Genomic DNA, 23570 nt, shown 5'->3' on the forward strand with positions numbered 1-23570 from the left:
GGAGAGAGTCAGGGAGAGTGTCACTGGGTGGGAGAGAGTTGGAGAGCGGGAGAGAGTCAGGGAGAGGGAGAGAGTTGGGGAGCGGGAGAGAGTCAGGGAGAGTGTCACTGGGTGGGAGAGAGTCTGGGAGCGGGAGAGAGTTGGGGAGCGGGAGAGAGTCAGGGAGAGTGTCACTGGGTGGGAGAGAGTCTGGGAGCGGGAGAGAGTTGGGGAGCGGGAGAGAGTCAGGGAGAGGGAGAGAGTTGGGGAGCGGGAGAGAGTCAGAGAGAGTGTCAGTGGGTGGGAGAGAGTCTGGGAGCGGGAGAGAGTCGGGAGGTGGAGAGAGTCGGTGGGCAGGCTGGAGTTGGGGAGCAGGAGACAGTCAGGGAGAGACAAAGTGTCGGGGGTCGGGAGAGTCGGGAGCAGGAGAGACTTGGAGAGCGAGAGAGAGTCGAGTGGGAGAGACTCAGGGAGCGGGATAGAGTCAGGGAGCGGGAGAAGGTCGGGAGAGGGTCAGAGTCGGGGAGAGGGAGGAAGTTGAGGTGTGTAAAAGAGTCGGGGAACGGGAGTGAGTCGTGGAGAGGGAGAGGGCCAGGGTGCGGGATGGAGTCGGGGAGAGGGACAGAGTCGGGGAGAGGGGCAGGGAGCGGGAGGGAGAGAGCCAGGGTGCAGGAGGGAGTCGGGGAGAGGGCGAGGGCCAGGGTGCGAGATGGAGTCGGGGAGAGGGACAGAGTCGGGGAGTGGGTCAAGGTGCGGGACGGAGTCGGGGAGAGAGACAGAGTCGGGGAGAGGGGCAGGGTCGGGGAGAGGGGCAGTGAGCGGGAGGGAGAGGGCCAGGGTGCAGGAGGGAGTCGGGGAGAGGGCGAGGGCCAGGGTGCGGGAGGGAGTCGGGGAGAGGGAGAGACGTTCGTGAGGGGTCTCATTGGTCGCGGTGCAGAGGAGCGAACGGATGGAGTGGAGCGCGTCGGGGAGGACCTCCTGCCAGCGGGAGACCGGGAGATTTTTACACCGCAGGGTCAGCAGGACGGCCTTCCAGACCGTCCTGTTCTCCCTCTCCACCTGCCTGTTTCCCCGGGGGTTGTAGCTGGTCGTCCTACTCGAGGCGATGCCCTTGCTGAGCAGGAACTGATGCAGCTCATCGCTCATAAATGAGGATCCCCGATCACTGTGGATAGAGGTGGGGAAGCTGAACAGAGTGAAGATGCTGTACAGGGCTTTGATTACCGTGGCAGAAGTCATATCAGGGCATGGGATGGTGAAAGGGAACCGGGAGTACTCATCATTAACATTCAGGGGGGGGGAGGGGCTCTTTGAAGTCCATGCTGAGGCGTTCAAAGGGGCGGGAAGCCTTCACCAGGTGCGCTCTGTCTGGCCGGTAGAAGTGTGGCTTGCACTCTGCGCAGACTTGGCAGTCTCTGGTTACGGTCCTGACCTCCTCAATGGAGTAGGGACAGGTTGCGGGCCTTGATGAAATGGAAAAGCTGGGTGACCCCTGGGTGGTAGAGGTCATAGTGGAGAGTACGGAGTCAGTCCACTTGTGCGCTGGCACATGTACCGTGGGATAGGGCATCAGGGGGCTCGTTGAGTTTCCCCGGGCGATACAAGATCTCGTAATTATAGGTGGAGAGTTCGATCCTCCACCTCAAGATCTTGTCATTTTTGATCTTGCCCCGCTGTGTATTATTAAACATAGATCATAGAATTTACAGTGCAGAAGGAGGCCATTCGGCCCATCGAGTCTGCACCGGCTCTTGGAAAGAGCACCCTACCCAAGGCCAACACCTCCACCCTATCCCCATAACCCAATAACCCCACCCAACACTAAGGGCAATTTTGGACACTAAGGGCAATTTATCATGGCCAATCCACCTAACCTGCACATCTTTGGACTGTGGGAGGAAACCGGAGCACCCGGAGGAAACCCACGCACACACGGGGAGGATGTGCAGACTCCGCACAGACAGTGACCCAAGCCGGAATCGAACTTGGGACCCTGGAGCTGTGAAGCAATTGTGCTATCCACAATGCTACCGTGCTGCCCCTCAACATAAAGGCAACCGACTGTGATCAGTGAGGAGAGTGAATCTCCTGCCGGCCAGGTAATGCCTCCAATGTCACGCAGCTTCCACAGAGGCTTGGGCCTCCTTTTCGACAGAGAAGTGCCGAATTTCGGAGGCATGGAGGGTGCGGGAAAAGAAGGCCATGGACTTGCCCGCCTGGTTAAGGGTGGCGGCCAGGGCTACGTCCGATGCATCGCTCTCCACCTGAAAGGGGAGGGACTCATCGACCGCGTGCATCGTGGCCTTGGCGATGTCCGCCTTGATGTGGTTGAAGGCCTGGTGGGCCCCTGCCGCCAGGGGGAAAACTGTGGACTTGATGAGTGGGTGAGCCTTGTCCGCATAGTTAGGGACCCACTGGGCGTAATAGGAGAAAAACCCCAGGCATTGTTTCAGGGCCTTGGGGAAGTGGGGGAGAGGGAGTTCCAGGAGGGGGTGCATGCAGTCGGGGTTGGGCCCTAGAACTCCATTTTCCATGACATAGCCAAGGATGGCTAAGCGGTTGGTGCGGAACACACATTTCTCCTTTTTGCATGTGAGATTAAGGAGTTTGGTGGTATGGAGGAATTTTTGGAGGTTTGCGTTGTAGTCCTGCTGATCGTGGCCGCAGATGGTGACATTATCTAGGTACAGGAAGGTGGCCCGCAGAATGTACCGGTCAACCATTAGGTCCATCTTTCGCTGGAAGACCGAGACCACATTAGTGACGCCAAAGGGAACCCTAAGGAAGTGATAGAGGTGGCCATCTGCTTTGAACGCAGTGTATTGGCGGTCCTCCGGGCAGATGGGGAGCTGGCGGTAGGCGGGCTTCAAGTCCACTGTGGAATAGACTCGATACTGCGCAATCTGATTGACATGTCAGATATGCGTGGGAGGGGGTACGCGTCGAACTGCCTGTACCGATTGATGGCCTGACTGTAGTCAATGACCATCCTGTGCTTCTCCCCTAGTCTTCACTACCACCACTTGAGCTCTCCAGGGGCTGTTGCTGGCCTCAATGACCCCCTCCCGCAGAAGCCATTGGACCTCTGACCCGATGAAGGTCCTGTCCTGGGTACTGTACCGTCTGCTCCTCGTGGCGATGGGTTTGCAATCCGGGGTGAGGTTCGCAAACAGGAAAGGTGGGTCGACCTGAAAGGTCGTGAGGCCACAGACGGTGAGGGGGAGGGGGGGGGGGGGGGGGGGAAGGGGTCCGCCGAATTTTAAAGTAAGGCTTTGGAGATGGCATTAAAAATCCAGGCCGAGCAGCAGGGCAGTGCTGAGGTGGGGGAGGACATAGAGCTGGAAATTGCTGAACTCTACGCCTTGGACGATGAGGGTCGCTATGCAGTACCCCCGGATTTCCACAGAATGGGATCCGGAGGCCAGAGAGATGCGGTGTACCGGGAGGGAGCAGCGCCTTACCGTAGTGGGGTGGATGAAGCTCTCGGTGCACCCGGAGTCAAACAGGCAGGTCGTCTCATGCCCATCGATCTTCACCGTTGTCATCGCGGTCGTGAGGTTGCGGGGCCGGGACTGATCCAGGGTGATAGAGGTGAGCTGTGGCAGATGCTGGGAGGTCCCGGGCTGGTCAGCGGTGGCAGAGGTAGCGGTAGGCGATGAACGGCCAGACGAGCAGGGGTCCTGAGACGCCGTCCAAAATGGCAGCGAAGATGACGGCGCCCACGGGGTGCACATGGCAGGCGGCATCAAAAATTGCAGCGCCCAAGGGGCGCATGTGGCTTGCCGGGGGGGGGGGGGGGAATTGCAGCGTCCCTGGGTCGCACATAGTAACGCCAGGCCTGGAAACAGTGGCGACCGACCGGGCCTGGCAAACAGCAGCAAAGTGTCCCTTTTCCCCACACCCGTTGCAGGTCACACTCCGCGCCGGGCAGCGCTGTCTGGGATGTTTGTTTTCTCTGCAAAAATAACACTTGGGCCCCCCAGAGTTGGCTGGCTGCCACGCGGCGCAGGCTTGCGGTGAGCTGGAGTCGGCAGCTGGTGGGGCCCACGAGGGTGCTGCGCGGTCAGGGGCGTAGGACTGCATGTTACGGGAGGCCACCTCCAACGAATTAGCGAGCTGCCTAGTTCCTGCAAGATCGAGCGTAGCCCCTTCCAGTAGCCGCTGGCGGATGTACGCAGACTTCATGCCCGTGATGTAAGCGTCTCGAACTAAAGCTTCAGTATGCTGGACTACCGAAACTGCCTGGCACTCACAGTTCCTACCGAGGATGTGCAGGACCCGCAAGAAATCGTCCAGAGTCTCCCCGGGGAGTTGCTGTCTCGTGGCCAAGAGGTGCCTGGCGCACACTTGATTCACTGGTCGAACGTAACGTCCCTTCAGGAGCGTCATCGCTTCGGAGTAGGTGGGCGCATCCCGGATGAGGGGAAAAATGTTACGGCTCACCCGTGAATAGAGGACTTGGAAGTTCTGCGAGTCCGAGGGTTCCTCAGCGGCTGTTCTGAGGTGGCTTTCGATGCAGGCTAGCCAGTGGTCAAAGGCGGATGTAGCGTTGGCTGCTTGACGGCTCAGCTGCAGCTGATCAAGCTTGATGCGGAGATTGTTTAAAAACTCTTGCTCAATAAGTTGATGCACTATCAATTACCACAAAGACGAGAGTAGTGGAACAATCGAGGCTTTATTGAGCAAGATGTTGTGCCTCCTGTAGCTGTCACCAGAATGGCTGCAGCACAGAAGAGCACACACTTTTATACGCCGCCTACTGGGCAGAGCCAGCAGGCAGGGATTTACCATTGTACCTCTAATATATGGGGAGTGCCGTAATACATGTAATATACTACTAGTGGTGACTACTAGTAGGGGAATGGGAGTGCGTCGGGGAGAGGGGGGGAAGGTCAGGGTGCGGGAGATAGTCAGCAAGCAGGAGAGAGTCGAGGAGTGGGGGAGAGGCTGGGAGTGCGAGAGAGTCAGTGAGCAAGAGGGAGCCTGGTGAGACGAGAGTCAGAAAGCAAAGTGCAGGTAGAAAGTGTTGCATATTTACTTATTATTTTTATGTGTGTCCTTCATGTATTGTTCTATTACATTTTGGAGGAATAATTACTCTCCGCCCACAACAGACATGCACCCTGTCTGCACCCTGTGTTGTTAATTTGAGTCTCCTGGAAATGTACAGTTTTAATTCAGAATGTTTTCCCGCTTTCGCCCGTTTTAATATCATTTTCAATACCTTTACCAACACAAGATCATTCCTGGTATGTTTTAGGACTTGAATTGCGGTCACTGGAACATTCTTCATTTGTGCACAATAAAAAATATTATCATGACGAGGTGGTACTTAACCAGCTGGTAAAAACCTGGCAGACCCTCCCGGGTGCCGTTCCGTCTGGACCATGTTTGTGTGGACCAGTACCGAATGGCGCCCAGCTGGAGACCCCCTGGGAAGTCCGGCAGATGCCAGGAGCCCAACAGATCCTGGGTCAGCATGCCTAAGTGGGTTTTAAACCGAGGCATGTGTGGCTTGGTCCCACCCATTGTGGGCAGGATCCTGACCACAAAGCCTCCTGAGACCAGGGAGGATGTCATGTGGTGTACCGGCTGTCGGGAAGCCCGTGGTCGGCTTCAATCAGCACCTACCAGCTGCGTCGCGCTCTTGTTTGAGCGCAACGCGGCCGGTAGTTCGTACCCATAATTGTTTTACAAGTAGTTCAGAGAAGATTAATTTAACTCATTCCTGGGATGTGGGGCTTATCTTATGAAGAACGGCTGAACAGTTGGGCCTTTACCCATGGGAGTTTAAAAGAATGAAAGGTGATCTTTTCTGAGGGGATTTGATTAGGTGGATACCCAGAGAATGTTTCCACTGTGGGGGCTACTAGAACTAGGTGCGAAGTTCAAGAATAAGAAGCCTCCTTTTTAAGATGGAGATGGAGAGAAATGTTTTCTCTCAGATGGTCATTAGTCTTTGGAGTTTTTCCCAGAGAGCTGTGGATGCATGGTCATTGAATATATTCAAGGCTGGGGGCGTCCGGTGGCGGCCATGGAGTGAGTGGTTGCACATTTGGTGGCTCCTGTCGAGGTGGATTTTTTTTTGGTCTTTTCGCCACCCGAAGGGCGGAATATTTGAGAGCCAGAGGTGCAGGAGTGCCCGAGGAAGGTTTTACTCCTTCAGTGTGGCTGGATCCACAGACTAGGAGTGGTGCAAGAAGGAAAGAGCTGCAGGAGCAGAATAGTCTTCATGCTGCACCACAGGATAAGATGGCAGAGGACAAGGGGCTGCTCTGCCTGCCCTGTGCTCAACGGAGCAGTTAATAGAGTTTCTCAATGAAAAGTTTCAGTAATGGAGAGAAGAGGCCCCGGAGGACTTGCCAAGTTGGTGGAACCGATTAAGTCGGGGATCGAGCGAGTGGAGTAGACGTTGGCGTCCCAGGACCAGGCGATCCAGAAAGTGGAGGAGGCGATGGGTGAGCAAGAGGAACGGTTGGCCTTGTTGGTGGCTGAGGTGGGGGTGACGCGGGAGAGCCAGAAGATGCTGAGGGAGAAGGTGGAGGATCTGGAGAAACGCTCCTGAAGGCAAAACCTCAGGATTGTTGGGATTCCTGAAGGTGTGGAGGCTGCGACGTTTGTGGCAAAGATGCTGGAGTAATTGATGGGGGAGGGAGCCTTTGACTGGCCCCTGGAGGTTGACCAAGCGCATAGGGCCCTGATGAGGATCCTTAAGGCGGTTGAGCCACCGAGGGCGATGGTGATGAGGCTGCACCACTTTCTGGACAAGGAGAAGATTCTTCAATGGGCGAGGCAGACCAGGAAATGTACCTGGGAAGGGAGCGAGCTGCAGGTGCACCAGGACCTGGGAGCAGAGCTGGCGGAGAGGAGGGCCGGGTTTAACTGGGTCAAGCTCTATTTAAAAAGGGGGTGAAATTTGGAGTATTGCACCTGACTCGCCTGTGGGTGACTTTCCATAAACGAGAGTATTATTTTGGCACACCCGAAGATGCGATGGAGTTTGTGACAGACAATGCACTTGCAGGATTGTGTGGACATTGAACTTTTGGAGGAGTTTGTGTGTTCTTTAAAGTTTTTGACAGTGGGTTGTTTGGAGGGCAGATTTTTTCATGGGGGGTAACTATGGTGAGTGAACCTTTTGTTACTCTTTGAGGATACATGGTTGGAGGGTGGAGGGTACTGGGGGAGGTAGGGAAGTCGGAGGCCTTGGATGGGGCCACCATGCTAGCTAGACGGGCTAGTTAATGGGAGTGAAGTGGGGGTTCGCAGGAGTGGGGGGGGTGGGGGGCTGGTTTTCTGTTTGATGGTGGGGGTGAGGGTTGCTGACAAGGGTGTGGCGCAGTTGGAAAGGGATCGATGATGGTGGCCATCCAAGGGCGGGCATGGAGGGTTGGATGACACAGGCCAGGGACTGGCTCAAAAAGGGATATAGCTGATGGAAGGGTGCGGGGAGGGCCCCGACTAGGCTAGTCACAAGGAATGTGAAGGGGTTGAATGGGCTGGTCAGATGATTGCGTGTGTTTGTGCACTCAGGAATCTGAAGGCGGATGTGGCCTTTTTGCAGGAGACACACTTAAAATAGGGCACCAGATGAGGTTGAAGAAGGAATGGGTGGGGCAGGTGTTTCACTCGGTGCTAGATATGAAGACGAGGGGGATGGCGATGTACGTTAATAAGAGGGTGGCGTTCGAGGTGGGGAGCATTGTGGTCGACCTGGGGGGGGGAGGGGAGATATGCGATGGTTAGTGGAAAGTTGTTGGGGATGCTGGTGGTTCTGGTAAATGTTTATGTGCCAGATTGGGATGATGTAGATAATTTGAGGCGGGTGTTAGGGCGGATTCCTGACTTGGACTTGGCCCAGTGCCCACAGTGGAGGCTGGATGTGGGGTTGTTGGTGGAAGAGGAGGAGTGTGAGCAGGTGAGGGCAGCCATTCGGGATTGCAAGGAGCTAAATGATATGTGGGAGGTCACGGCTGCCAGGCTGTGGGCGGTGCTCAAGGCGGTGTTAGAGGGGAAGTTCATTTCAATTTGGGTGCACAGGGATAAAGAGAGCAGGCAGAGATGACAAGACTGGACAAGATTTTGAGGGTGAACAGGAGATAATCAGAGGCGCCGGAGGCAGGGCTGTTGAAGGAGAGGCAGAGGCTCCAGATGGAGTTTGGGGCAGTGTGTACGGGAAAAGCAGTGGGATAGAGGCGGAGGGCCAGAGGGGCAGTATATGAGAATGGGGAGATGGCGTGCAGGATGTTGGCCCATCAGTTGAGGAAGCAAGAGGCAGTGAGGCAGATTGACAGAGTGAGGGATGATAAGGGTAAGGTGGTGATGGACCCGGAGGGGGTGAATGGTATGTTTGAGGCATTTTACAGAAGGCTATACGAGTCTGAGCCCCTGGCAGGGGGCGGGGGGAAGGGCAGCAGTTTTTGGACGGGCTGGAGTTTCTCACAGTAGAGGAGGAGCTGGTTGAGGGACTAAGGGGCACACTTGGGTTGAGGGAGGTGATGTACAATGTGGGGCGATGCAGTCAGGGTAGGCTCTGGGGCCCGACGGGTTATAAAACGTTTGGGGCAGACGTGGGGATACTGCTGGTGAGGGCATAAAATGAAGCAAGGGAGAGGGGGGAACTCCTCCCTACATTGTCGCAGGCTTCCATCTCTCCAATATTAAAGAAGGACCACGATCCGGAACAGTGTGGGTTGTACCGCCTGATATCGTTAGTGAATGTAGACGCCAAGCTGTTGCCGAAGGTTTTGGCCTTGTGAATCGAAGACTGCATCCCGAGGGTGATAGGCGAAGATCAAACAGGTTTTGTGAAGGGGAGGCAGTTGTTGGCGGATGTGAGGAGGTTGTTTAATGTAATCGTGATGTCTTCGGAGGGACATGAGGTGGAGGTAGTTGTGACAATGGATGCGGAGAAGGCATTTGATCGGGTGGAGTGGGTGTACCTACTGGAAAGGTTGGGCGGTTCGGGTTCGGGCAGGGGGTTGTAGATTGGGTCCTGTTGCTGCATAAGGCATTGGGAGACGAGGCAGGGGTACCCGCTTGGCATTTTCTGTTTTTATTTCTGATTTCCAGTATCCACAGGATCTAGCTTCTGTAGTAATGTAAATTTCAATTGCAATGTTAGCTCGTAGCCAGCATGATAGATCCAAATATGAGTAAGATAAAAGGGCTGAATTTATTCCAACAACCAAAATATAGACCAGGACTCCGATATGCTGGGTCCCACTCGGATCTCCTGCTTAGCTTTGTAACAGAAGGGTTGGTGGTGGAAATGCAGGGGGGCTCCACCTGCATCTTATATGGCCACTGATGTGGAAGAGATAGTGCCAGGGCTGTGGGCATTTTCTACAGGGTGTTGCTACTTCTCTGCCCTATCTATGCCCCAATATCTTGAGGCCAGTGTGCCCAGTTAGATGAGGTGGCACTGGCCAGATCCATGTGATGGAACTCACCTGTATCCACAAAGAGGGATAAAATCTTTAAGAACAGATGCAGCAAGAAAACGATTCTCTGTCGGTGTGCTCGGTGGAGATTAAGGGGGAGTGCGGGATTATTGTCATTATTTTATGCTGCATTCTCATAGATTGCGAATAATGAGAAAATTGCTGGTTTATCGCATTAATCCACAATTACCTCAGATGCATTGTGCTGAGTGGCATTTGTCCTGGGAAGTCAGCAGGATATCGATCAGGTATTCCAGAATGCTGGCAGTCAGCGAGCAAAGTTGTGTTGTAAGAAGGCTGGAATGCAGGGAGCTTTATCAGAAACCTTCATATTTCTGTCAAACCAGATAACATGTCAAGTCAACAGGTACAAAACGTAAACCAAAAAGCTAATGGAACGTGGGCCTTCATCTCAGTTATAGTGATCAGAATTTAAAATGAGGAATATTCAGTACCATTGGCAAATCCTCAGATACTGAAGCAGTCCATGTCCAGATTCAGAAAGACCGGGACAGTATCCAGGTTTGGGCTGAAGTGGCAAGTAACATGTGTGCCACACAAGTGCCAAGCAATGACCCTCTCCAACAAGAGAGAATCTATCACCCTTGACATTCAATGGTGTTACCATTGCTCATTCCCCAATATCAACATCCAGGAGGTTATCATTGACCAGAAACTGAACTGGACCAGCCATACAAATACTGTGGCTACAAGCGCAGGTCGGAGGCGAGGAAAACTGTGGCAGGTAACTCACCTTCTGACTCTCCAAAGTCTATCCAACATCTACCAGTCCCATGCCAAGAATGTGATGAAACACATCCCACTTGCAAGCATGTGTGCAGCTCCAACAACACTCAAGAAGCTTGACACCATCCAGGACAAAGCAGTCAACTTTATTGGCACCCCAATCACCACCTTCAACATTTACTTCCTCCACCACTGATGCACATTGGCCCTAGTGGGTATCATCTGCAAGATGCAGTGCAGAAACAAACCAAGGCTCCATTGGCAGCACCTTTCAGACCCTTGGCCTCTACCAAGGGGGGGCGGTGGTGGCGTAGTAGCATCGTCGCTACACCCAGGGTAATGCTCTGGAGATCAGGGTTCAATTCCCATCAGGGCAGATGATGAAATTCAAATTCAATAAAAAAAGCTGGAATAAAAAAAAAAAGTCAAACCATGAAACATTGTGGATTGTCATTTTTTGTTCACAATTTACATTATTGTTCACAATTTACATTGATGATTTGGAGTTGGGGACCAAGGGCAATGTGTCCAAGTTTGCAGATGACACTAAGATGAGTGGTAAAGCGAAAAGTGCAGAGGATACTGGAAGTCTGCAGAGGGATTTGGATAGGTTAAGTGAATGGGCTCGGGTCTGGCAGATGGAATACAATGTTGACAAATGTGAGGTTATCCATTTTGGTAGGAATAACAGCAAACGGGATTATTATTTAAACGATAAAATATTAAAGCATGCCGCTGTTCAGAGAGACTTGGGTGTGCTAGTGCATGAGTCACAGAAGGTTGGTTTACAAGTGCAACAGGTGATTAAGAAGGCAAATGGAATTTTGTCCTTCATTGCTAGAGGGATGGAGTTTAAGACTAGGGAGGTTATGTTGCAATTGTATAAGGTGTTAGTGCGGCCACACCTGGAGTATTGTGTTCAGTTTTGGTCTCCTTACTTGAGAAAGGACGTACTGGCGCTGGAGGGTGTGCAGAGGAGATTCACTAGGTTAATCCCAGAGCTGAAGGGGTTGGATTATGAGGAGAGGTTGAGTAGACTGGGACTGTACTCGTTGGAATTTAGAAGGATGAGGGGGGATCTTATAGAAACATTTAAAATTATGAAGGGAATAGATAGGATAGATGCGGGCAGGTTGTTTCCACTGGCGGGTGACAGCAGAACTAGGGGGCATAGCCTCAAAATAAGGGGAAGTAGATTTAGAACTGAGTTTAGGAGGAACTTCTTCACCCAAAGGGTTGTGAATCTATGGAATTCCTTGCCCAGTGAAGCAGTTGAGGCTCCTTCATTACATGTTTTTAAGGTAAAGATAGATAGTTTTTTGAAGAATAAAGGGATTAAGGGTTATGGTGTTCGGGCCGGAAAGTGGAGCTGAGTCCACAAAAGATCAGCCATGATCTCATTGAATGGCGGAGCAGGCTCGAGGGGCCAGATGGCCTACTCCTGCTCCTAGTTCTTATGTTCTTATGTACCACTTAGAAGGACATAGACAGCAGATATGGGGGAACAACACCATCTGGAAGTTCCCCTCCAAGCCACACACCTTCCTAACTTGGAACTATATCATCATTCTCTTGCTGTTGCTGGATCAAAAGCCTGGCATTGTCTCCTTAACAGCACTGTTCGTGTAACGCCAGCACATGGACTGCAACGGTTCAAGAAAGCAGCTTACCAACACCTTATCAAGGTTAATTAGGGATGGGCAATATATGCTGTTACAGAAAGAAACACCCACTGCCTGTGAAAGAGTCAACAAAATAAACTTAAATCTCTTCAGGGATCCAGCGATAATCTCTAACAAAGGCCCCACTGGGTACTGGACACCTGCCAAGTTCTGATTGGCTGGCAGTTCTCTAAGGTGGAATTTATAGAATCATAGAATTTACAGTGCAGAAGGAGGTCATTCGGCCCATCGAGTCTGCACTGGCCCTTGGAAAGAGCACCCTACTCAAGCCCACGTCTCCACCCTATCCCCATAACCCAGTAACCCCACTTAACCTTTTTGGACATTAAGAGCAATTTTGCATGGCCAATCCACCTAACCCGCACATCTTTAGACTGTGGGAGGAAACCGGAGCACGCGGAGGAAACCCACGCAGACATGGGGAGAGCGTGCAGACTCTGCACAGACTCGGCCCAACTTCCTGTTCCTGAGGGGTGTATTTGCCATTAAATGGCTGCCCCTGACTTGTAAATCAGCAAGATGATGACTCCACCCCATATAGTTAAATGTATGTTACATCCAGCCCATATCCAAACTATGAAACTTTCAGAAAGTATGACTTGGGGAATCTAGGTATATGTTTGCACTCATTGCAGAAAGCAATAAATTCATGTTCTCATTTTCTTTTTTTAAAATTTAGAGTACCCAATTTTTTATTTTCTTCCGATTAAGGGGCAATTTAGCGTGGCTAATCCACCTAACCTGCACATCTTTGGGTTGTGGGGGTGAAACCCATACAGACATGAGGAGAGTGTGCAAACTCCACACGGACAGTGACCCAGGACTGGGATTCGAACCTAGGTCCTCTGCGGCGCTGTCCCAGTGTTAACCACTGCGCCACATGCCGCCCCATGTTCTCATTTTCAATAACTAGATGCGACATCCTCTGAAGAATGGCATGGTAGAACAGTGGTTACCTCTGTGGGGAGGAGAGGTCCGTCCCCGAGTGGGACCTATGATGTGGCCTGACCCACGATCGGGCCCACCGATCGGCGGGCCGGCCTCTCTAGCTGGGGGCCTCCTTGCCGCCACTTGGCAACTTCCCACAAGAGCCTTGTATAAGATGGAAAATTTGCTGTGGAATGTTTAGTGTGAAGCTGGAATATATCTGCGCACACTGACATTACATTCATGTTGAATCTGTATCTGCTAACATCAGGAAAATGTTAGGAGTGAGATATAAAGTTAGCAAGAATGGTGCAGGCCGGGATTATCCCGGCCCGTCGTGGTGGGACCTACAGCCACAGGACATTCAGTATCCAAATGTCCATTGACTTTTGGAGGGACTGGACATTCCCAGAGGCAGGCTGGGCAAGAAAATCCCACCCATTGGCTTGGAATTTCTTTGGCTCTCTTTGCACACACAGCCGAAAGTTCTGCCGCACCTCTGGTCAAGTTGTAGTATCAGACTGAGAACAATTCCAAGCTATAAGATTTGAAACTACTTCAAAAGAGTAATGTGGAATTTCTACCCATTCCCTGTGAATGGACAGGAAACAGTCCTTTCACCTCCAGAGGTCTGATCTACGCCACTAATTGCAACCAATTGACCTCTATTTCATTAGGCTAGGGAGCGGAATCAAATCCATCAATATTCTTGTTCTCTGTCCAGTGACATTGGTTGGAAAGTTTTTGTGGTGGATGTTTGCTGAGAACAGAACCAGGCTCATCAATGACGTCGCTTGTGATTGAATGCTTTGCTCTGAACAGTGAAGGTCTCAAAGTGACTTGGGAGAGAGGTACATTGATCATTAAAATGCCATGGATAGAAAATAATCAAAAAGACTAATGAAATATTGGCCTTTATATCTAGAGGACGACAAGAGAGCGGCTGAGAAATTATGCCACATCTATATAAAGCCCTCGCTAGGGCCCATCTATCGTCCTGGACACTACAGGTTACAAAGGATAGTTGTGACCCTGGTGGGAATGCAGTGTAGATTAACGAGACTGATACCTGGAACTGATTACAAGGAGCGATGCCGGCAATTGCGATTGTATTTCCTGGAACGTAGAAGGTTAAGGGGTAATTTGGTTGAAGCCTTTATAACATTAAGTTGGAGTGATAGCTTAGATAGCGAGAAATTATTTCCACAGGCTGGGGACTCCGGGATTGGGGGCGTGGTCTAAATATTAGAGCCTGGTTTTTCAGGAGTGTAATTAGGAAACACTTCTGCACAGCAAGGGGATAGAAGCTTAGAATTCTCTCCCGCAAATGGAAATTGGAATCTGAGATTAAGCGTTTTGTTAACCATGCACATTAGTGGATATGGGGCAAAAGTAGATGTATGGAGTTAGATCACAGATCAGCCAAGAGATCACTGAAAGGTGGAACATGCCAAGGGGCTGAATGGCAGCCTCCCTGTTCCCATATTCCTGTTTATAGCACCTTCTATGTCCTCAGGACAATCCATAGTGCTTTAAAGCAATTTTCACTTCATGAATAGGCACAGTAGCATCTGTGCACACACAACAAGGTTCCACAAGAGCAGCGAGATGAATGACCTGCTAATGTTGAACAGGAACTATAAAGAACTCTCCGTTCTTATTTTAATATTGTCATGGGGCCAGTTACATTTGCCTGAATAGGCAGCCTTTATTTAACATCTCTCTGAAAGGCAGTACGTCCATCAAACTAACACTCCCTCAGTACTTGCAGCATGGAAGCTCGGAAGATATTTTCAAGTCTGCAATGAAACTTGAACCCTCGCCTTGATGTTACAAACTGAGCCAAGTGGATACTCGTGTGATATTTTAAAATCAGAGGGCAGGATTATACATAGACATAGAATTTACAGTTCAGAAGGAGGCCATTCAGCCCATCGAGTCTGCACTGGCTCTTGGAAAGAGCACCCTACCCCCTATCCAAGGTCAACACCTCCAGCCTATCCCCATTACCCAGTAACCCCACCCAATACTAAGGGCAATTCTGGACACTAAGGGCAATTTATCATGGCCAATCCACCTAACCCGCACATCTTTGGATGGTGGGAGGAAACCGGAGCACCCGGAGGAAACCCACGCACACACGGGGAGGATGTGCGGACTCCGCACAGACAGTGACCCAAGCCGGAATCGAACCTGGGACCCTGGAGCTGTGAAGCGATTGTGCTATCCACAAGGCTACCGTGCTGCCCATGAACACTGTATGAACAGTGGTTTTAATCTACTTACTACAGAGCCTGCCTGTTACCCGTTGAACTCTCGATGAACTGCAGGCTGGCTCTGGACACGGTTATTTATACAGTAGTCAAAGGGGAGGAGTCGCGGGCGGAGCCAAGGGTGGAGCTCTGTACAAACTCCTGAGCATTCCCAGAGCCACTCCCCCTAATGGTCGGATAAAGCTACTGTGCTTACAATGGTATTGGTAAATACAGTGTGAATTACTACGTTACATTCACCACACTAACACTCTGCAGTCAGTCAGCTTTATAGCTCTGTTGTATGTTAGCCATGCATTAAGCCAACATTTATTGCCCATCCCTAGTCGCCCTTTAGAATTTTGTGGTGAGCCGCCTTCTTGGACCGCTGCAGTTCCTGAGGTATCGGTCCACTCACTGGGCTGTTAGGGAGGGAAGTCCATGATTTTGCCCCAGCAACAGTGAAGGAACGGCAATATATCTCCAAGTCAGGATAGTGAGTGACTTTGAGGGGAGTTTCCAGGTGGTTGGGTTCCCAGGCATCTGCTACTTTGTCCTGGATGGTGTTGAGCTTCTTGAGTGTTGGAGCTGCACTCATCCAGGCAAGTGGAGAGTATTCCATTACACTTCTGACTTGTGCCTTGTAGATGGGTGGACAGGCTTTGGGGGGGTCAGGAGGTGAGTTATTCGCCATAGGATTCCCAGCCTTTGACCTGTCCTGGTAGCCACAGTAATATGGCTAGTTCATTTCAATTTCTGATCAATGGTAACCTCCAAGACATAAATTGTGGGGGATTCAGCGATGGTAATGCCATTGAATGTCAACGGGCGATGGCTAGATCCTCTCTTGTAGGTGCTAGTCATTGCTTGGCACTTGTGTGGTGTGAAAGTAATTGCCTCAGTGCGGTGCTCCCTGCAAGTGATCTACAGCATGTGTAAGCAGAGCAAGCAATAGTGAGTCTTTTCTGGCAATCAGATTGAAAAATGTTCACAGGGGCAGCAGACCATGACCTTGACACGGTTATCTAAGTAATGGGGGCAACGGGAGGAGGGGGTAGAGCTTTAACGCCACAGTGTGGGCTGTTTGTTTAACCAGGATGCGTGTCCTGAAGCCAGCCTGATTGACAGACTAGTCTCCCAGCTGGGCTGGGGGCAGTCTGCACTCGGCCAAAATCCTGGGTAGGGAGTCCCCGGCAGCTGCTACTTCGAGCATGTGGGATGGGGGTGTGTGAGGAGATGGCTGCGGTGTAATAGAGTCTGAACCCTGACTCCAGATGTAGGAGGAGAGGAGTTCAATTCGGAGGGAAATCCAATCCTTAACCTTGTGGAGCTTCACGCTGATCCCAGGGGATCTTTGTCAGAAGCCGGTGCCTGACAGTGAAGCAATTTTCATCGCTCTTCAGCTACCTGTGAAACAAAGCAAAGCAGGTTAGATCGATTAAACTGGCCTTATGAAGATAATCAAATGGCTACTTCTCCTCTGTATTGCCTCTGTTAAATGCTGAAATGGGTGTGTTTGATGCAAACTGGGGGCAGCTTTCCATCCATTTTAGGTGTTTGTAATTCACCTCCAGAGTCTAAACCAAGATGTTTAAATTATAATTTTTAATTCGATGCGAAGTTTCTGTGATGGGGAGAAAGTGAGCCAAACTGTCCTCTGCAGCACACATTAGTCATTCATACAGTCACACGCCTGAATACAGACCCCTGCTTAGACAATGACTGGTAGGTAGGTAAGCAGGAAATCTCATTAGTCATACTGTAAAGATAATTCCCTAGTCAGGAGAGGAGCTGCTACAACAGCAGAGAAAATTGTTATATTTACATTTTCTTAACTACCAGTGGTACCTAATACAGTAACTCAGAGAATGTATTCCCTTTCTAACCTGTCTCTGATATCTTAGAATCATAGAATCCTTACAGTGTAGAAGGAGGCCATTCGGCCCATCGTGTCTGCACGGCCCTCTGAAAGAGCACCCTACCAGGGCCAAGTCCCTGCCCTAACCCTGTAACCCCATCTGAACTGCACATCCCTGGACACTAAGGAGCAATTTAGTATGGCCAGTCCACCTAACCTGCACATTTTTGGACTTTGCGTCTCTTTCTCCTTCTCCTCTTCTGTTTTGTTGTGTTCGGTGTTGCGTTCGGTGACCTTGCCATTGCAATGATGTACAGTGAACATTTGATGACTTAACTAGAATGATGATTTATTGTTTAACGTGTGGAAAGATAACAAACAGAATGTTATACAGACTAGGTTACTATTTGAGTTCCGTGAACTCTCCTAGAACTACCATATGTGCTACTGTCTGTTGTATGCCTCACTACCAACTGGGAGTGTCCCATGTCACATGACCGATGTCTGACGCCACCAGCTGGTTGCATTGCTATCTATGTACAATACTATTCACAGGCATATCATCACATCTCCCTTCCTTTGGAGATATCATTATTTATACATAGAAAGATGATTTGCATTATCGTTTAACACATGTGGCATATGTATATACAGATTCAACTGTGCTTCACTTAACATGATATCATGATATGCCTGCTAAATGTGTCCCCTGTGTACAGCTCATTATGCATCCCTGACGGGATAACCGGTGATCGTCTGGGCTCTCATCAGCTTGCTGGAAGATTGGTTTCCGTGACGGTCTTTTATGCCTTAGCGTTTTGATGCGATGCTTCCTGAAGACCGGTATCCTTGCTGGCCGTGCTTGCGTCAGCAGCTTCTGCGACACCTGTTTCTTTTGTGTCTTTATGTGATGCTTTTTGCTGCTGTGCCATTGTGTACTCACTGGCCTGTCAGCCACGTTGCCGATGTCTACTTGTTCAGCTTCATGAGTTTCATCAGTGGGACTCAGAATTCCTCTTTTTTGTTTCGAGAGGGATTTTGTGACTGGGTTTGTGACTGCTCTTTTTTTTGCTTGGCTTTTGTAGCATCCACCTTGTTGCTGGCCTGTGCCATGGGAATGGTTGTTTGTGGATCATCTGCTGAGACGTCTCATGTTGGCATACTGTGCAGTCGCGGTCAAGTCTGCACCTTCAATGGCTGGCTGCAGAGCCTCGCACTCTGGTGTCTGGGTTGAATTCACATTCCCAACGTTGGGGGCTGTCCCTACATCCTGTGCTTGAGTCCCAAATGATGGCTCTTCGTCACTCGGAATGACAATGCTTAGGTCATCTTTTACTGAAGAACCAAGTAATGGCTCATCCTTGTCTTTAGTATTATATACATAGCATCCATCGTCGTGGAACTGCATACAGATACAGCCACGTCTGGTAACATGATACAAGTATCATCCGTTGTTGTGGAGCTGCATCATATACAGCCATCTGCTCCTCTAATTCATCTTTCGGTGGAGTGGCCTTGGGGAGTCCACTACCGGATCCATTTCACAGGCCTGAGATGTTTCGCCGTATGCCTCTGGAACCAGTTTCTCCAGGATGGGTATTATATCTTCCGTTATTATCTTGTTCTCAGAGCCTTCTCAGAACTTTCACACTTCTCGGTGTCCTGCGCAGACTGGGCGTCCCTTGTGATCACCTCGTCACCCGCCAAACCACCGGAGTAGCGCTTCACAGACTTCCTGTTTACCATCACTCCCGCAAAACAGCCTGACTAGGGTTTCATAGTTGTCCTCGTCTGGCTCACCCTCCAAGCCTCTACTTTCTTCATCGTATTCATGATCTTCATAAATATCATCATAGTACTCATCATCAAAGTCAGTATCATCTGCAAAGACCTCTCCTGTAAAATATGACATTGCACTTGGAATTATGTGTTTGCGCAGGAGGCGACCAATTTCAAAGTCAGCAGTGAGTCTGCTGCAGAACTTTTATTTAACATTCCATACTGTGGAACCTCAGGCAGACTGAAGAAATTGAAGAATGAGTCAATTGGTACAGTTTTCGGAACTGTTTGACGAGTACTCCGACACTTATGCTTCGACTTTGTATTTAAAAATAGATTTAGAGTACCCAATTAATTTTTTCCAATTACGGGGCAATTTAACATGGCCAATCCACCTAACCTGCACATCTTTAGGTTGTGGGGGTGAAACCCACACAGACACGGGGAGAATGTGCAAACTCCCCACAGACAGTGACCCGGGGCTGGGATCGAACCCGCGTCCTGTGCGTCGTGAGGCAGCAGTGCTAACCACTGGGCCACTGTGCCGCCCAAGACTGTTTATTTCCACCTTCAATTCCACACGATGAGGCTTCCGTCTGCTCCGGGCCACAGCGTGGGTAACTATTTTTCTCGCCTGTCCCAGGGTAACGATGGACTTGGTTTTTTCACTCGGGGAAATGTTTTTTCCAAAGTGGTTAAAAAATGTAGTCTGGGTCGTGCTGCCAGAGCCGGCGGGAATCATACTGCTTTTCCTGCCAAAATTGGCACTTTGCCATTTTTGGGAAAATTCCACCCCCAGTACTGGATGAGCAGAAATTTCCTCCTGCTAAATATTCAGAAGACTGAAGCTAGTGTCTTCTGTCAACCCCACAAACTATGTTGCCCAGTCACATCTCACACCCTATGTGCCTTAGGCTCAACAGACCATACGCACCCTTGGTGTCATATTTGACCCCGAGTTCAGCTTCTGACTACATCTGCTGTATCACTAAGTTTGTATCACATTCTTAGTTTGCTTCCTTTCTTGTTCTATAAATTTAGATACCCAATTATTTTTTTTCCAATGAAGTGGCTATTTAGTGTGTCCAATCCACCTAACCTGCTCAGCTTTGGGTTGTGGGGGCGAAACCCACGCAAACACGGGGAGAATGTGCAAACTCCACACGGACGGTAACCCAAAGCCGCGATCGAATCTGGGACCTCAGCACCGTGAGGCAGTGGTGCTAACCACTGCACCACCGTGCTGTCCTTATGCTTGAGTTTTGTTTTAATGGTTTTCAGTGTGACATTTTTTTCTTTCTTCCAGTCGATCTGGCACCCTGTGCATCCGTGATTTCTGGTTCGTCATGATTGAGAATTCAAGCGTGTCAGGCTGCGATTGCAGCTAATGTACTCTCGAAATTACCTCATTTGTAAAATACTCATTTGGCTCAAACTTAAACTCCAGAGTGAAGCTCATTGGCTGTTCATGCTCTGAAAATTTAACGGTCACATCTTGTAGATGCTTTAATATAGGCCTATCGAGTCTACTTAAGCCCAGGCTTCCCAGTTACCCAACCTAACCTTTTGAACACTAAGGGGCAATTTTAACGTGGCCAATCCACCTAACCGGCACATCCTTGGACTGTGGGAGGAAACCCACGCAGACACGGGATAGCTATGCACAGGCAGTGACCCAAGCTGGGAATTGAACCCGGGTCCCTGGCATTGTGAAGCACCAGTGCTAACCACTGTGCTACCGTGCCGCCCTGTCTTGCTCACTTTCCAAAAAGCAGGGGCAGGTCTCCTTGGAGCCATCTTCTTGTCAGACACCCCAGCACTAATTCCAGCCCCAGCAAATCGCACGCCGTTGGGAATGGAAATTGCTCTCAATTCATGTGTGCAGCGTGCTGGCCCAGTTGCATGTCCTGACTTGCTTATCGAATAGAGACCCAAGCGGAAATGTGAATCGCACCCTATTCAGTCCCAGCAGCAACACTTAGGCTGAAATCCTCTAGTTATCAGGCTTCACTTTTCCCACCAGCAGCTACCCCCGCCAACAGGTGGTTTCAATGGGAAATCCCATTGACAAGTGGCGGCAGAACAGAATCCTGCCGCCAGCGAATGGAGCGCGGCCGAGAAACACGAGGTTGGGGGACCGGAGAATCCAGCCCTTATTCTCCCCAATGGAGAATCCCTGCCCTTAAATGTAATCCATTATATGGACCACCAAGAGGGCATTGTTACAGTCAACATAAGTAATAATCCTTCCAATTCCACAATAGAAGACAATAAGATGGCTCTCTTAGACAATAGAAACATTATTTTATTTTATTATTATTATTTCTTTTCAGCATTTCAAGTCTTTCATGGGAAAGAAGATGTCACTAAGGAGCTGGAGGAAGTTCAGGCAGAAATGAAAACCCAAAAGCACATTCACTTGGTTTCAGTCTTGGAGTTACTGCGAATGCGGTCTGCACGCTGGCAAGTCATCACAGTCATTGTTACAATGAGCTGCTACCAACTTTGTGGTCTAAATGCTGTAAGTATGAAACACGTTGTTGGTAGTGTGTTAGACTGCTTGTGCCCTGACTGCTTATGTGATTTACAATAAGCTGAAAGAGAAAGCTCACAATAGCTCAGTGGGACACACACTGAGTCATATAGATCAGGGGGATCCCAGAATGCCAGATTATGTTGAATGGACTGTAGTATGACCATTGTAATTAATCTCAGGCGATCTGCTGAGGGGAAGGAAAAATCATGTTCCTGTTGTTCAGTGACATTCGCCTGAAAAGTACATGGAAGAAATCTCCACTGGTTCCCTCAGGTGGAAATGAGGTGCCCTTAAATCCAGAGGGGAATACTTGTTAGCTCCTGTTCCTGACCCAGTTGATGCCATCCTCATAAGTTCATAAGGTATAGGAGCAGAATTAGGCCATTCGGCCTATCATGTCTGCTCCGCCATTCTATCATGGCTGATATGTTGCTCATCTGAACATAGAACATACCGTGCAGAAGGAGGCTATTCAGCCCATTGAGTCTGCACCGACCCACTTAAGCCTTCACTTCCACCCTATCCCCGTAACCTAATAACCCATCCCAACCTCTTTGGTCACTCAGGATAATTTATCATGGTCAATCCACCTAACCTGCACGTCTTTGGACTGTGGGAGGAAACCAGAACACCCGGAGGAAACCCACGCAGACACGGGGAGAATGTGCAGACTCCGCACAGACAGTGACCCAGCAGGGAATCTAACCTGGGACCCTGGCGCTGTGAAGCCACAGTGCTATCCACTTGTGCTACCGTGCTGTCTGCTACCTACAACGTTACAGGCCAAGAGCTGGATTGCAAAATCAGCCAGAGCATCTCCTGCCTAGAACACATGACCCAGGAGTGGGAGTAGGCAATTTAACCTCCCCACCCTAACACCCTCAATGTGAGTATGGCTGATCCCATCCTGGCCTCACCTTCACCGTCGTGCCCAATCTCCATGACCCTTCAACCCATTAACAATTAAAAATCTGTCTAACTCCTCCTTATATTTACTCACTGTCCCTGCATCCACCACACTCTGGCGTAACAAATTTCACAGATTCACAACCCTTCGGGGGAAGTATTTTTTTCTCAGATCTATTTTAAATTTGCTGCCACTTATTCTAAGATTTTGACCTCTCATTTTAGAATGTCACAAGAGGAAGCATCTGCTCCACGTCTACTTTATCCATACCTTATAGCATCTTGTATACCTCAATTAGATCTCCCCTCATCCTTCTAAACTCTGGAGAGTATAGGCCTAAACTATTCAATCTCTCCACATACAACAAACCTCTCATCTCTGGAATCAATCTAGTGAACCTCCTCTATACTGCCTCCAATGCCACTACATCTTTCCTCAAATAAGGGGACCAAAACTGTGCACAACACTCCAGGTGCCGTCTTACCAATGCCTTGTAAAGTTGCAACAACACTTCCTTACCTTTATACTCAATTCCTTTTGCTATAAATGCCAACATTCCATTTGCTTTCTTTATTATCTGCTGCACCTGCAATGCTCCATTTCTGTGACTCATGCACGAGGACACCCAGACCCCTCTGCATCGGAGCACCCCAAAGTCTCTCCCCATTTAGATAATAAGTAGCTTTTCTATTTTTTCGACCAAAATGCATGACCTCACACTTATCCACGTAAAACTCTATCTGCCACATTTTGGCCCACTCTCCTATCTATATCCATTTGTAAGGTTCTTATTTCCTCATTGCAACTTACTGTCCCACCTATTTTTGTCATCTGTAAATGTGGCTATAGATCCTTCTACCCCTGTATCCAAGTCGTTAATATAGACTGTAAATAGCTGGGGCCCAAGGACCGTACCCTGTGGCACCTCACTAGTTCCATCTTGCCACCCAGAAAAAGACCCATTTATCCTGACTCTCTGTCTCCTGCCCATCAGCCAGTCTTCTATCCAAACAAAAAAATTACCCCTACTCCCATGTAATCTCACCTTGTGAATTAACCTTCTGTGCGGCACCTTATCAAACACCTTCTAGAAATCCAGATATACTACATGAGGGGCGGCATGTGGCGCAGTGGATGTCAGAGAGAGAATACAGGAATAGGGGCCTCACGGTAGCATGGTGGTTAGCATCAATGCTTCACAGCTCCAGGGTCCCAGGTTCGATTCCCGGCTGGGTCACTGTCTGTGTGGAGTCTGCACGTCCTCCCGGTGTGTGCGTGGGTTTCCTCCGGATGCTCCGGTTTCCTCCCACAGTCCAAAGATGTGCGGGTTAGGTGGATTGGCTGTTCTAAATTGCCCGTAGTGTAAGGTTAATGGGGGGATTGTTGGGATACGGGTTACGTGGGTTTAAGTAGGGTGATCATTGCTCGGCACAACATCGAGGGCCGAAGGGCCTGTTCTG

At 49.9% G+C, this 23570-nt stretch overlaps 1 protein-coding gene across 7 annotated transcripts in view; it reads left to right on the forward strand.

The window, feature by feature from the left end:
* The window catches only part of slc2a9l2 (solute carrier family 2 member 9, like 2), a 630183-nt gene that overhangs the window by 382351 nt on the left and 224262 nt on the right, over positions 1-23570 (forward strand). For all 7 annotated transcript variants that reach the window (XM_038792065.1, XM_038792062.1, XM_038792063.1 and 4 more), the window contains one exon: positions 21001-21188. In XM_038792065.1, the coding sequence (XP_038647993.1) occupies positions 21001-21188 (188 nt within the window). The remainder of the gene's footprint in view (positions 1-21000; positions 21189-23570) is intronic.

Source organism: Scyliorhinus canicula, chromosome 3, assembly GCF_902713615.1.
Source record: "Scyliorhinus canicula chromosome 3, sScyCan1.1, whole genome shotgun sequence".
Taxonomy (NCBI): Eukaryota; Metazoa; Chordata; class Chondrichthyes; order Carcharhiniformes; family Scyliorhinidae; genus Scyliorhinus; species Scyliorhinus canicula.